The sequence below is a fragment of the Marmota marmota genome, unplaced genomic scaffold (genome assembly GCF_001458135.2).
Source record: "Marmota marmota marmota unplaced genomic scaffold, marMar, whole genome shotgun sequence".
Lineage (NCBI taxonomy): Eukaryota > Metazoa > Chordata > Mammalia > Rodentia > Sciuridae > Marmota > Marmota marmota.
In genome coordinates this window covers 10,164,762-10,178,255 of record NW_025999999.1, presented here as the reverse complement: position 1 = coordinate 10,178,255, position 13,494 = coordinate 10,164,762, and the positions used below count along the sequence as shown (strand labels likewise).

Genomic DNA, 13,494 nt, shown 5'->3' with positions numbered 1-13,494 from the left:
TTGCAGAGAGCTTTCCTGGCTTATGTCAGCCTTCCATGGTCTCTTCCAACATCCCTAGCAGGTGTAGTCAGAACCAGTGCTGACTTTTCTCCAATGTACGCTTTTGGCACCTTTGTCAAATATAAGATGACTGTAATTATGTGGGTTAGTCTCTGTGTCTTCTGTTCTGTGCCATTGGTCTACCAGTCTATTTTGCTGCCAATACCATGCTGTTTTTGTTACTATTGCTCTGTAGTATAGTTTAAGGTTGTATACTGATGCCACCTGCTTCACTCTTCTTGCTAAGGATTGCTTTGGCTATTCTGGGTCTCTTATTTTTTCAGATGAATTTCATGACTGCTTTTTCTATTTCTATGAGAAATTCCATTGGGATTTTGATTGGAATTGCATTAAATCTGTATAGTGCTTTTGGTAGTATGGTCATTTTGACAATATTAATTCTGCCTATCCAAGAACAAGGGAGATCTTTCCATCTTCTAAGGTCTTCTTTCACTTCTTTCTTTAGCATTCTGTAGTTTTCATTGTAGAGGTCTTTCAATTCTTTCATTAAGTTGATTCTCAAGTATATTTTTTATGCTATTTTAAATGGGGTAGTTTTCTTCATTTCCCTTTCAGAGGATTTGTCACTGATATACAGAAATGCCTTTGCTTTATGGGTGTTGATTTTGTAACCTGCTATTTTGCTGAATTCATTTACTAGTGCTAAAAGTTTTCTGGTGGAATTTTTTTGGGTCTTTTAGGTATAGAATCATATCATCAGCAAATAGTGCTAATTTGAGTTCTTCTTTACCTAACTGTATCCCTATAATTTCTTTCATCTCTCTAATTGCTCTGGCCAGTGTTTCAAGAACTATGTTAAATAGAAGTGGTGAAAGAGGGCATCCCTGTCTTGTTCCAGTTTTTAGAGGGAATGCTTTCAATTTTTTCTCCATTTAGAATGATGTTGGCCTTGGGCCTAGCTTTTACCATGTTGAGATATGTTCCTGTTATCCTCAAAGTGGATCAAGGACCTAGGAATTAAACCAGAGACACTGACCATCTATTAAAAGAAAAAGTAGGCTCAAATCTCCATCATGTCGGATTAGGCCCCAACTTCCTTAATAAGACTCCTATAGTGTAAGAATTAATATCAAGAATCAATAAATAGGATGGATTCAAACTAAAAAGCTTCTTCTCAGTACAAGAAACAATCAGTGAGGTGAATAGAGAGCATACTAATCGGTAACAAATTCTTACCACATGCATGTCAGATACAATACTAATCTCTAGAAAATATAAAGAACTCAAAAATCTTAACACCAAAAAATAAAAATAACCCAAACAACAAATGGCCAAGGAACTGAATATACACTTCTCAGAAGAGGATATGCAATCAATCAACAAATATATGAAAAAATGTTCAACATCTCTATCAATTAGATAAATGCAAATCAAAACTACTCTAAGATTTTATCTCACTCCAGTCAGAATGAGAGCTATTAAGAATACAAAGGGCAATAAGTATGGGTGAGGTTGTGGGGGAAAAGGCACACTCATAATTTGCTAGTGGGACTGCAAATTGGTGCAGCCAATATGAAAAGCAATCTGGAGATTCCTTGGAAATATGGGAATGGAACCACCATTTGACCCAGCTTTCCCTCTCCTTGGTCTATACCCAAAGGACTTAAAAACAGCATATTACAGGGACACAACCACATCAGTATAGATGAAAAAAATTGTGCTTTATAGCAGTACGATTCACAATAGCTAAACTGTGGAACCAATCTAGATGCCTTTCTGTAGATGAATGGAAAAGAAACTGTGGTATGTATACACAATGGAATATTACTCAGCATTAAAAGAAAAGAAAATCATGGCATTTGCAGGTAAATGGATGGAGCTGGAGAATAAAATGCTAGGTGAAATTAGCCAATCCCCCAAAAACAAATGCTAAATGATTTCTCTGATTTAAGGATGCTGATCCATAATATGCTGTGAGTAGTGGGGGGGATGGGAGGATTAAATGAACTCTAGCTAGGGCAAAGGGGAAAAGGGGAGGGAGGGGAAGGGAGTGGACACAGGGGTGGGAAAGATGGTGGAATGCGATGCTCATCCTTACCCTAAGCACATGTATGAAGACACGAAGGATGTGACTCTACTTTGTGTACAACCAGAGATTTGAAAAATTGTGCTCTATATGTGTAATATGAATTGTAATAAATCCTATTGTCATATGTAACAAATTAAAATTAAAAATAAAAATAAATAAATAAAGAACCATTGCTCTACAATAGATCTTGCTACAAAAATGGAAATGTTTTATAGCTATGCTGTTCAATATGGTAGACACTAACCAGTATAACAATGGAATTTATTTTTAAATTTGATTTCATTTTAATGTGAATCATCACGTGACTAGTGATTACTATAATGGGCACTGTCGTTTTGGCCCACAAAATTTAGCTCTCAATGATATGCTTTATTATTCTCTGTTATGCCTTCTTTTAGTATAATAACTCTTGTTTATGCATTGTTTATTGTCTTATTTATACTTTGGCTTGTCCACTATAGAAAAATCATTCTTGCTTGTGCTTCATATGCATAATACTGAAGGTTGAATAATTTTAGACCCACCTGAATTTATGTGGCCCACCAAAATCTCTTTCCCTCTGTCTTCTACATCAACACTGGGCAACCTTGCTCCGAGGATTTGGCCCCATACTAGATAAGAAAAGTAGCCACCACAACATACTAAGACTCAGGATCTGAAGTCATATTATTATCTTGAGTGAATTAACCTCTCTGTTCATGTCCATTATAAAATGCCCATAGTAGCAAACTCTCTTCCCAGGAGTTGGTTGAGATGATTAAGAAAGAAAATGGATGCATAAGACTTGGTGCAACACCTGGTACATAGTAGGTGCTCAGCAAAAGTTCTTGTCAAGTAAGCAGATGGGTAAATAGGAAAGAAGAGGACTACATACCATAACCTGGTTTATGGGTCTAACCTGGTTTCTCACTGAAAAAATACATCTGGGTATCCCAGAGGGCTGCTTACAAGGGAGCCCTCATTTCAGAGCAAGCCCCTTATGCTCCCCTTTCTAACTACCTGCTAGTCTCTAACACCCCGAATTCTCAGTGAGAATTTGGTCCTGGCTCATCACCAGCATCACGATGGAGGTTGCTGCAGAACTGCTCTCTAGAGTAAGTTCAAGGCAGGGGGAGTTATGAGGCTCTTATTTTGAAACATCCATATTGGTGCCATGTTCATGCTTATTATTGACACCTGCTTGGCTGCAAGTTGTGAAAGTCAATGATGCCCTACAAATAAAGCTCCTCTCTTCAAGAAGAGGGGGGACACAGGTAGAAACTACCTTCCCTTTGTGAATCCAGGTTGTGTTCCTCAACTCTTCCACACAGTGAAGATAATCAACCTGCTCTCCCCAGCCTCCAACCCAACTAAACTAGGTTACATCCTCTTCCTGCTGTCTCTGAGACTTACACTGTGCCTGGACCAGTCAAATGACGATGTCCTGATTTGGTTTGGGGAAACAACTAAATGGAAAGTGCATAATTGCTTCTGCTAACCAAGCTGGGCACTTCACATTCCTTAGCTAATCATACTTCCTGGTAGGGGGGACCATTGAGAAGGAGACAAAGCTATGAAACGGTTGCCTTGCACTGATCTCTAGCATCACCTTAAACACAAAGAGTCAAACTGTATTTGTTGAAAAGACTAAGTTTCAAAACCTTACCTATGTTAATTGAAAATGACTTAAAGACATGGAAGATAATTTCAAATATTCAGACACAGTGTTTCCCCAAACCACTGTAAATAACCCAGAACTTTCAGAAATCAAAAAACTACTTCTCCCACACACAGAAATGGTGGAAAGCATACTTTTTAGTCATATTGCATATTGTTACTATTCTCTGATTATGAAGGATGTCGAACATTTTTTCAACGTTTGTTGGCCATTTTTTTTGCGAAGTGTCTACTTAAATTATTGCTATTTACTGATGACATTATCTCTTATATAGAAGACTCCCAAAACTTCACCAGAATACTTCTAGAGCTAATAAACAAATTTAGCAAAAGGAGCAGGATACAAGATCAACATACATAAATCAATCACTTTGCTGTAATCCAATAATGAATGTGCTGAGAAAGAAACCAGGTAGACTGTCCCATTCATAGTAACTTCAAAAAAGAAAAAAATATCTAAGAATAAATGTAATCAAAAAGGTGAAAACCTTCATAACGAAAACTATAAAACACTGAAGAAAGACATCAAATATCTTAGAAGACGAGAAGACATCCCATGTTCTTGGATAGGCAGAATTAATACATCAAAATAGCCACTTACCAAAAGTGTTTCACAGATTCAATGCAATCACCATCAAAATACCAATGACATTCTTCACAGAACTAGAAAAAAATAGTACTAAAATTGTTTGAAAGAGTAAGAGGCCCAGAATTGTTATGGAATATATATATATATTTACATGTTTGTGGTCAATCATACTTCATATTAAAAAAGTAGAAGAATGGTGTCAATCTCAAGCAATGTAAACAAGCATCCAAGACTTGATGCTCTTAATGATAATAATCATCAATCATATCTCATACAAAAAAACTGTAGTGAGATGAAATCTCAATGTGTTTTTATTTGCATTTTCATCTCATTCCAGTCAGAATGGCAATCATCAAGAACACAAATAATAAAAAATGCTGATGAGGATGTATGTCAAAAGGCACTCCCCTGCATCATTGGTGGTACTGAAAATTAGTACAACCACTTTGGAAAGCAGCATGGAGATTCCTAAAAAGAGTAGGAATGGAATCACCATATTACCCAGCTTTCCTACTCCTTGGTATTTATTCTAAAGAACTAAAATCAATGTGATACAAGCACATCAATATTTATAGCAGTGCAATTTACAATAGCCAAGTTATGGAACCAGCCCTCATGCCCATCAATGGATGAATGAATAAAGAAGATTATACACACACATACACACAAACACAAACAAACACAAATGGAGTTTTACTCAGTAATAAAGAAGAATTAAATTATGGCATTTGTTGCTAAAAGGATAGAACTAGAGAACATCATGCTAAGTGAAATAAGCCAGACTCAGGAAGTCAAGGGTTGACTGTTTTCTCATATGCAGAAGCTAGAGCAAAACAAGGGAATATAAAAGGTGGAATCCTGTGAAAATACAAGGTAGATCAGTGGATCACAGGAAGGTGATTGAGGGGGAGAGACCAGGGAAAGGAAAAAGAGGTAGAATGAAATTGACCAAATTATGCTATGTACATATATGATATCGATATACCAGAGTGAACTTCACATTTATGTATATCTACAAAGTACTAATTAAAATAAAACTCTAAATAAATTGAAGACAGACAGTAAGGTAGAGGAAGGGGCATAGGGGTAGGGAAGTGGGAAGAGAAAGGGGAAATTGGGGGGCTAAAGAGGAACAAATTATATTCCACGCTTTTATGATTGTGTCAGAATGAACCCCAATATTATATATGACTATAACACAATAATAAAAACATAAAAATGAAATAAACAAAAAAGAAAAAGAAATAAGTGATAGAGGCTTCTTGAAGACCATATATGTCTTAAAATTCTATCACTAAAGGTCAAAACTACTGTATTTGAAATTGTTTTACAATTAATGAAACATTCCATAAGAACTTTCATCAACAGTGGTAAACCTAGGTTGCTTGGAGATGAATTTTGATTTTAGAGTAGCTGAACATGGATACCCTGTTTCTTCTGAAACCTAAAGTAAATATGAAAGAATAAGACTTGTTTGATTTCTTGAGAAATGGATGAAATAGAGGCAAGAACAAGAGATTTAGCTAGTCCTGCATTATTTAAAGCCCAGCTATGTAAGCTTGGTCAAGTAACTTATGGTCAAGATGCTTAATCTCTCCTCATTAAAAGCCAGCAGTGAAGGTCCTGATGATACAGGGCCTTGGATCCAGGTGGAATTTCTATGCAAAGGTGAGAACCACAGGATGCCTTGCAAGAGCTGCCCTCCCCACCCACCAGACTTCATTTAGAGATGGATTATGACAGTAATCTCTAAATAATGATTTAGAAACAATGCCACCAGCATTAAAATAAATAGGTAATACCCAAAAGTACTACTCTGAAGACTGTGTTTAAGTGGATGTGTAAGCTCTAGCTCAGTTGCTAAGGATACAACAGGGACCACTTAACCCTGGGGTCGGTCCAAGATTCACAACAGCAGCAGCACCACCAATAGCAACTATGTGTTGTATGGTCATCACTTGGATGAATGCCTTATCTATATTCATGATGCATATTTATCCATCCATCCATTCATTCATTCAGTTCTCCCTAGGACCCAATGGGTCCTACATATAATCTATTTCTATTTTGTGCTAGGAGACAAAGACACAGAGATTAAGAAAAAAAAAATCCCAAGATTAGCACTGGAATTTTTATCCACACCAATAAATGTTAATGGAATTACTAATGGAAATATATGTTAGAGTTCTTGTTCCTTCTCACTTCTGTGGCCTCCCAACAATGGGTGAGCATCTATTGTGTCTGGAGAGATACAGGATATAAATATGGAATACATCTCTATAGGTTGAGGCAGAGATAGGGTGCTTCAATGGAACTAGTTTGCAGAAAGACAAAAGTTGCCCGAAACATTCGGTTGCTGATTATTCAAGTTGACATCAATCTGTCACAAGCCATAATTCTGAGTGAACTACAGTACACACTGCTTTGACTGTTTTAATTGATTGTGGTTAATAATTAAAATTATTTATTCTAACTGTGAAAATAGTCTTTCTTCCCAAAGGATCAAAATTGCCACAGAAGGGACCCAGCTACTGAAGTTTAAATTCTGTTTAGTACCTTCCATTTGATAAAATCTCACTAAAGTCAAGCTTTCTAAAGAACGAAAGCAGGTAGGGAGAAGTCAGTCACCCACTTGGCTTGCAGTTGTCAGTTATTTTCCTAGTAGAAAGTGGGAAACAGAGCAAGCTTCTTGTTTCAAATCCGTGAGGACAGAAGGAGGAAGGCTATTGGTCAGGGGCAGCTGTTCTGCACCCATGGATTGACAGTTAAATCCCTTGTTCTCTACATCATCCATTTCTCTGGACTGACCTTTGTTATTCAGCTCAGAAAAGCCCCAGTGCAACTGTATCATTGTTCAGCCCCTTCCATGTTCATAGGCTCACGCTTGAGCCCTTAGCTTTGTCTTTTAACCTGGGATGAGCTATAATCAAATAAAACACTAGCTTTTGACTTGGACACAAAGGAAGAATTCATCCAACTGGGATCAGAGGGATATCCACACATTCCCAGCTCTGGAGAGGTTTTTGACCCTTCTGAAAAGAACATTCAGAAACATGTTACAACTCTTCACCGACTGTTTACTGTGTGCTAGACACTGAATTCCACAATGAGGAAAGTCAAAAGTTCCTGCATTCAGAGCACTTGCATTCTACTGGGGAAAGATGGGTGATAATAAAACATTCAAAAACATGATCATTTCAAATGGTGTTTAATAATAAGGAGACATCGAAATACAACAATGTGTTAGAGAGTGCTAGGGCACAGATGAGATTAGGTGGTCTCAGAAGACATTTCTGAGAAGCTGATAATTTTGCTGAGACATGACATATTCAAAGGTGCCAGCCATCATGAGATTTGGGAAAAACTCTTATACTTCTTGTTCCTTCTTCTATGAATGAGTCTGGATTAATTAAGTTCAAGGAAATGGTATGACTGCAATGCAGGGAAAGAGGGAAGTATAGTAAGAAATTTCAACCCAGGTAAGCCAAAGCCAAATGACCTACAACAGAACAGGCCAGAAGAAGACTGGATTATAATTTAAGGAGGGAGGGAAGCCATTGGAGCACTTTAGTCATAGGAGTTATGAGATCTGAATTGGATTTATTCAAGTATAATTTGATAAATGGATTTTAGTGTGGCAATGCTGGAGGGAGAAAGAGAGTAACTCTTGGAAGCATCCATATTTTTGGAGATGGTGGAAGAACTTTGGGACATAGTGCATTGTGGACGTAGAACTTCAAGGACTCAGTGTCCTGGGTCTGAGGATGAGGAGAAGGAGATTTTTACTTCAGCTTCTGAGTGGATAGCTGTGTGCTCTATCAAGACTGGAAACACTGAACAGGACCTTCTTCCACTAAGAGGATTTAAGAACAGTTTTCCTTGGGCCACATCAAGTTTGACTTCCCTCACTTTTTTTTTTTGGGGGGGGGATGGGGTATTACCAGGAATGTAACTCACTCTGCCACTGAGCCACATCCCCAGCTCCATTTTGTATTCTATTAGAGACAGGGTTTCACTGAGTTGCTTAGCGCCTCGCTTTTGCTGAGGCTGGCTCTGAACTCACAATCCTCCTGCCTCAATCTCCTGAACCACTGGGATTACAGGCATGTGCCACCATTCCCAGCTTGACTTTCCTCTTAAAAACTAAAGAGATGTATGCTGAGGAGATAGCTAGAGACATATCCGTCCAAAAGGAGAGGGAGGCCAGGTCTAGAGGTAAGTGTTTAAATATTTGGGAGTCATGGGCTGTAGGGTGAGGATGCAATCTGAACAGGTGAGATTAAAAGTTATTCTTTGTCATTGTCATTAGAGAATTACAGTCTACAACATTTTATTCAATATTTCAAAATAACTAGAAGAGTCCAAAGACTCCCAACCCAAACTATGATCAATGTTTGAGCAGAAGGAAGTGCTAATTATCCTGAGTTGATCATCATCTATTGCATACACATGCACATTATCACACTGCACCCTATAAATGTATACAAATATTATATATCAATGAAAATGAAAAGCAAAGGAAATCATGGCAGACAGTTCACGTGAAGCACAGTTTGAGGAAACAGGCCTGCAGGCCAACATCCAAGGCTCTCTAAGCTCCCTCTGTGCCCAGCCCAACCCCTCTATGACTGTCCAATACATCTGCTCACTGAAGATGAGGGAAGCCTTGGAGATGCTGCTCCGATACAGCAGTGACCATCCCTGTTAAAATGCCTTGGCCTGCCTTCTTCCCAGCAGTGCAGAGCTCCCACATGGCTTCGTAACCTGACCAGGGGACATACATCCTGTCTCTGGAACATGCCTTTTTCTCCTACCTCCTTCTTCAACCCCACTCCACAGACAGGTAAAAATCAGGTTGTAATTGGTGATAAAATGCCAAAGGACTCACCACTCGAAGTCCCAATCGGCACAGACACAGGGTTCTGAGACCACTGACCCCGAGTAGTCTCGGCCCAGGGCACACTGAGCTCCTGGCTTGCGTTTCTTGAATATTTTTCTTTCTCCCATGACGCAAGGCTCTCCCTTAGAGAGAAAGTCCATAGTGAGAGAGGCAGAAAAATATAAAGGAGCTGAAATAAGCCAGCTTCTCAGCAAGAGACACTGGCCTTGTCCTTCTCTGCTCTACCTTCTGTGCTACTCAGTATAGCAAATCTATCCTCAGGAACCATCCAGCAATTTCAAGAATAAATTGCTACCCCACAAAAGGATCACTGTGGGAGGCTGGCCCACGCCATCCCTCCACCCACCCCATCCCTCCAACCACCCCATCCCCTGATATCCACATCACCCTGTTTCTTCTCCTTGTCTATAGAGACTGCAAAGACTCCTGAACCATCCCCGTGAACCACCAGGGCACAAGCCATGTGGCTTCAGCAGAATATCAGGTGGAAGGAAGCCCACATGTGGCACGCAATATCCTGTCATCTTCACAGTAAAATTGAAGTTGACCCCCAAGTTCCCTCCATCTGCCAAATGACAGTACCCAACTCCTAATTCTTAAGCTAGAGATTAAAAGAGAAGTTGCTACAAGTTACATAGCCACAGGGTTCTAAAGAGTGCAGACACCTGCCCCTATTACACAGTAACGGGTATCAGTCATCGGCAGACCCATCCACCTTGCACTCTGTGAGCCTCTTCCTGACACCCCAGGGCCATTACTTCAGTCTGGCCTAAGATATATTCTTACTCTCCATAGTGGCAGGGCAGATAAGCAAGCCAAAGGAGGGCCTCCTAGTGAATATGCCTGATGCTCACTTCTCTGCACATACAGCTAAATCTCCAGGTTATCATCACCTCCTCTCCCCAGGTAGCTGAGACATCTCAATGATCACATACATAGGATCCCAGGGGCCAAATGGTCCCTAAATATCTTGTACCCGTGCTAGGCCTGGTATGTCCCCTGAACCCACACCCACTGCTCAGATATCCTGCTACCTTCCTCCTCTGATAGGAAGGCCCCAGGCTAAATACTGACCCAAGCTTGCAGGAGCTCCTCTCCCTAGAGGCCAGCATGCCCCACCCTCGGCTGTACCTGATTGAGCAGGTGCCAGGTCTGATAGTCCTCCTTGGTGCAGCGCCGGCTGAAGATAGACTTGTAGTCCACTTTCACTAACTGCCATTCAGAGCGGAGGCTGAAGTGGCCAAAGACTCTAAGTGTTTGGGGAAGGGCAGGAAAGACAAGCAGAGAAGGCCCATTGTCAGTCAGTAGTGCACCAGAACTAAGGATAGAGGACTGGACCGCAGCCTGGACTTTTCCTGCCCTTCCAAAATGAACTCTTGGAAGGCCACTGAAGGAGTCCACTGTCCTCACAGTTCCAGCTAATCAGCAGGCATTCCCAGTGAGTTTAACATTAAACATTTTTTCCTAATTGCAAAAGTCATATATGTGCTTTCCAGGAAGATTTAAAATGTAGAAAAGTTGTACAACAATCCAAACCCCAGGTAAAACCATTGTTCACATTTGGAACTATAGCCTTCCCATTTCTCCTTAATGCAAACACTGGGATTTCACCTATCCATGTGCATTGACAGGGACTCAGTTTCCTCATCTGTAAATTGGTGTGTGTGTGTATGTGTGTGTATTGAAAGAGGAGTGGATTAGCTAATCTAAAGTATGACTCTGCCATTCCTCAAATTCTGTGACTGTATCTAAATGTGTTGTAGGTGAAATTTCCATTGCCTAACTCACATGAATGCCCTCTCCCCTCTCCTCCTCTGAAAAATCATAGCAGTCTCATAAAAGGAACTCATATTTATGTATAGTAAAGAAGCACACCATCAGCATGACTTAGATAATCAATACTGACCTTTTCAAAGCCCAGCAGTTGAGAGCCCTATGAATGATCAATCATCTCTAGAAAAATAGGGAAAAAAAAGACGGATCATCCATACTCTACTCGGGTGGCACGTCTTGCAATTACAAAGCAAGACATCTATCACCTTGATGTAAAGGGTGACTAATCATGCCAGGAGCTTAGAACAAGTCTGAAGGAACTGGAGTCCTTCAGACACTGGATGGTTTCCATTTCTTGAAACTAAGTCACACTACAGCCCTGGAATGTCCTCTGCCCAGGCTCACATACTGTCATGATGAAAACTAAGAGAATAACTCTCTCATAGGACAGTTCCTTCAGTGGTTTGAAAGACAAGGAGAAATGGGATTTAAAAACAATTGTGAAATGGGGAAAGAAACAGGATTATCTTTGTAGATCATAAACTGAAAATATATCTCAAGAAACAACTTTGAATGTGTTATCAGATAAAACTAAAATAAAAACTTTATGTCAAGTAAGATTAAACAGACTTCGAGGGAGCAACTGAGGGGTCTCTCCTTTAGTAAAACTGTAGAGTCTTTGTACGAGTATCAGCATCTGCTCAGCTTTGGGTAGAAGCCCTGAGCCTAGAACACTCTGCATATATGGTACACCCTGTGGGGAGTGAACTTGACTGTCTCTCCTGGTTCTTGGTTTTGTTGCATTCTTGCTAGATCCAGTGGTTTCCAGATCCCACACATCAATGCCAGGCCATCCACCAAGGTATTTCTATCTTTTCATTCTGAATTCATTCAGAGGTTACAAATCTCTACATTTCAAATCTTTAACAAAACAGCTTTCTCCTATCATAAATGTCTACTTGTTTGAAGAGAGATGAATTCAACTGATAAGCTCATCAAGAAAAAAATGAAAGGATGTGAGAGGACCTTGACAAATGTCTCCTTCCTTCTCTATCCAGCCTATCAAAATTCTCCCACATTCAAAAGACACCTCCTCTTGTGAGTCCTCCCTGATTGGAGCTCTCTGAGTTGCAGGATGTTTGTGATGCTAAACTGAACACTTCTGCCTACTCCAAAGAGTTTAGTAATTTCATGGATCACAAAATACATCACCATGGATTAATCTCATGCCTTTCTATGAAAGGTTGGCTAGGCAGACAGAAGAGGGAAATATGAGGCACACAATTTACCTGGATGTCAGCAGGGTAACTGGCAGGGCTGCCATAGCAATTAAAAAAAAAAATGAAAAGCAAAAAAAGAGTCAGGTGCTAGTAAAATTATGAGGCTGAACAACACCTAATTAGAGTATTAAAAATAACCAGGAGGGAGGTATAAATAGTTAGCTGTAAGTTTCTATTGTCTATTGTCTTGTTCATCATTTTTTATTAATGATTTGAAGACATGGAAATAATGGTCATCAATGAAAACTGAACTTTCTGATGATATAATGCTGGAAGAAACAGTCGATACGCTTGCTGGAAGAATTGGACCCAATAAGGTCCTGACAGTCTAAGGAGATAGGCTGAATTTAATAAGATGTGACGCAACCATGAGAAATGTCAGTTTCTCCTCCTGGTAATGACATAAGTATCGGATAAAAGAAACAGGCTTGGTACAGCTGAGGTTGAATAGCAATAACAGCAGCTCAAGAGTTTCTATATACAATGTGATCAATACCAACAAACACTTCAGGGAGAGAAGTAAAAGACTCAAGATGATCTTAAAATGAGTTAACAAAATTGTACACATTATCTAGAACAAAAAAGGGGCAATATCAGGGGCTATTTACATTAGCCAGATAACAAAGAAAACCTGTGGTTAATGTTGGATGTTACCATTCAGAAATTGTATTTCAACCTATAGTACACATTTGGGCTTTGGTGCTGGTGGTGGATTTTGAATTCCTTGAAATTTTAAACAGAAATTCATATTCATTGGAACATGTATATTTATCTATAAATAAATTTCATATATTTTATCAAGTTATTTAGGGTGATTCACAGTCCTCGAAGTTTAAGACATGGAAATAGAATGGCTGATGGTACACTGGGTTGAAAGGTGGCTTCCAATACGATATGATCATGCCCCATTCTCTGGAACTACAAAAATTACCTCATTTGGGAAATAGGTATTTGCAGATATAGATAAGTTATGATTCCAAAGATGAGATGGTTCTGGATTGGTTATGAGGTGTCCCCCACTCCCAGAGCTCATGTAATAGACAATGCAGGAATGTTCATAGGTAAAGTGCTTACGTTAGGAGAGCTGTAGCCTAATCAGTGGACTAGTTCATTTAATGAACTAAAAATTTGGACTATTGGATAGTAACTAAGCAGCTTTCCTCCACTGCACTCTTCTGCCATGATGCTCTGCCTCACCTCTGGCTCA

At 39.5% G+C, this 13,494-nt stretch overlaps 1 protein-coding gene across 1 annotated transcript in view; it reads right to left on the bottom strand.

Annotated features, from left to right (window-relative positions):
- The window catches only part of Sorcs3 (sortilin related VPS10 domain containing receptor 3), a 578,947-nt gene that overhangs the window by 45,701 nt on the left and 519,752 nt on the right, over positions 1–13,494 (bottom strand). Inside the window, exons 15-16 of the mRNA XM_015494901.2 lie at positions 10,366–10,483; positions 9,223–9,356 (exon numbers count right to left, since the gene is read on the bottom strand). Coding sequence (XP_015350387.1) covers positions 9,223–9,356; positions 10,366–10,483 — 252 coding nt within the window. The remainder of the gene's footprint in view (positions 1–9,222; positions 9,357–10,365; positions 10,484–13,494) is intronic.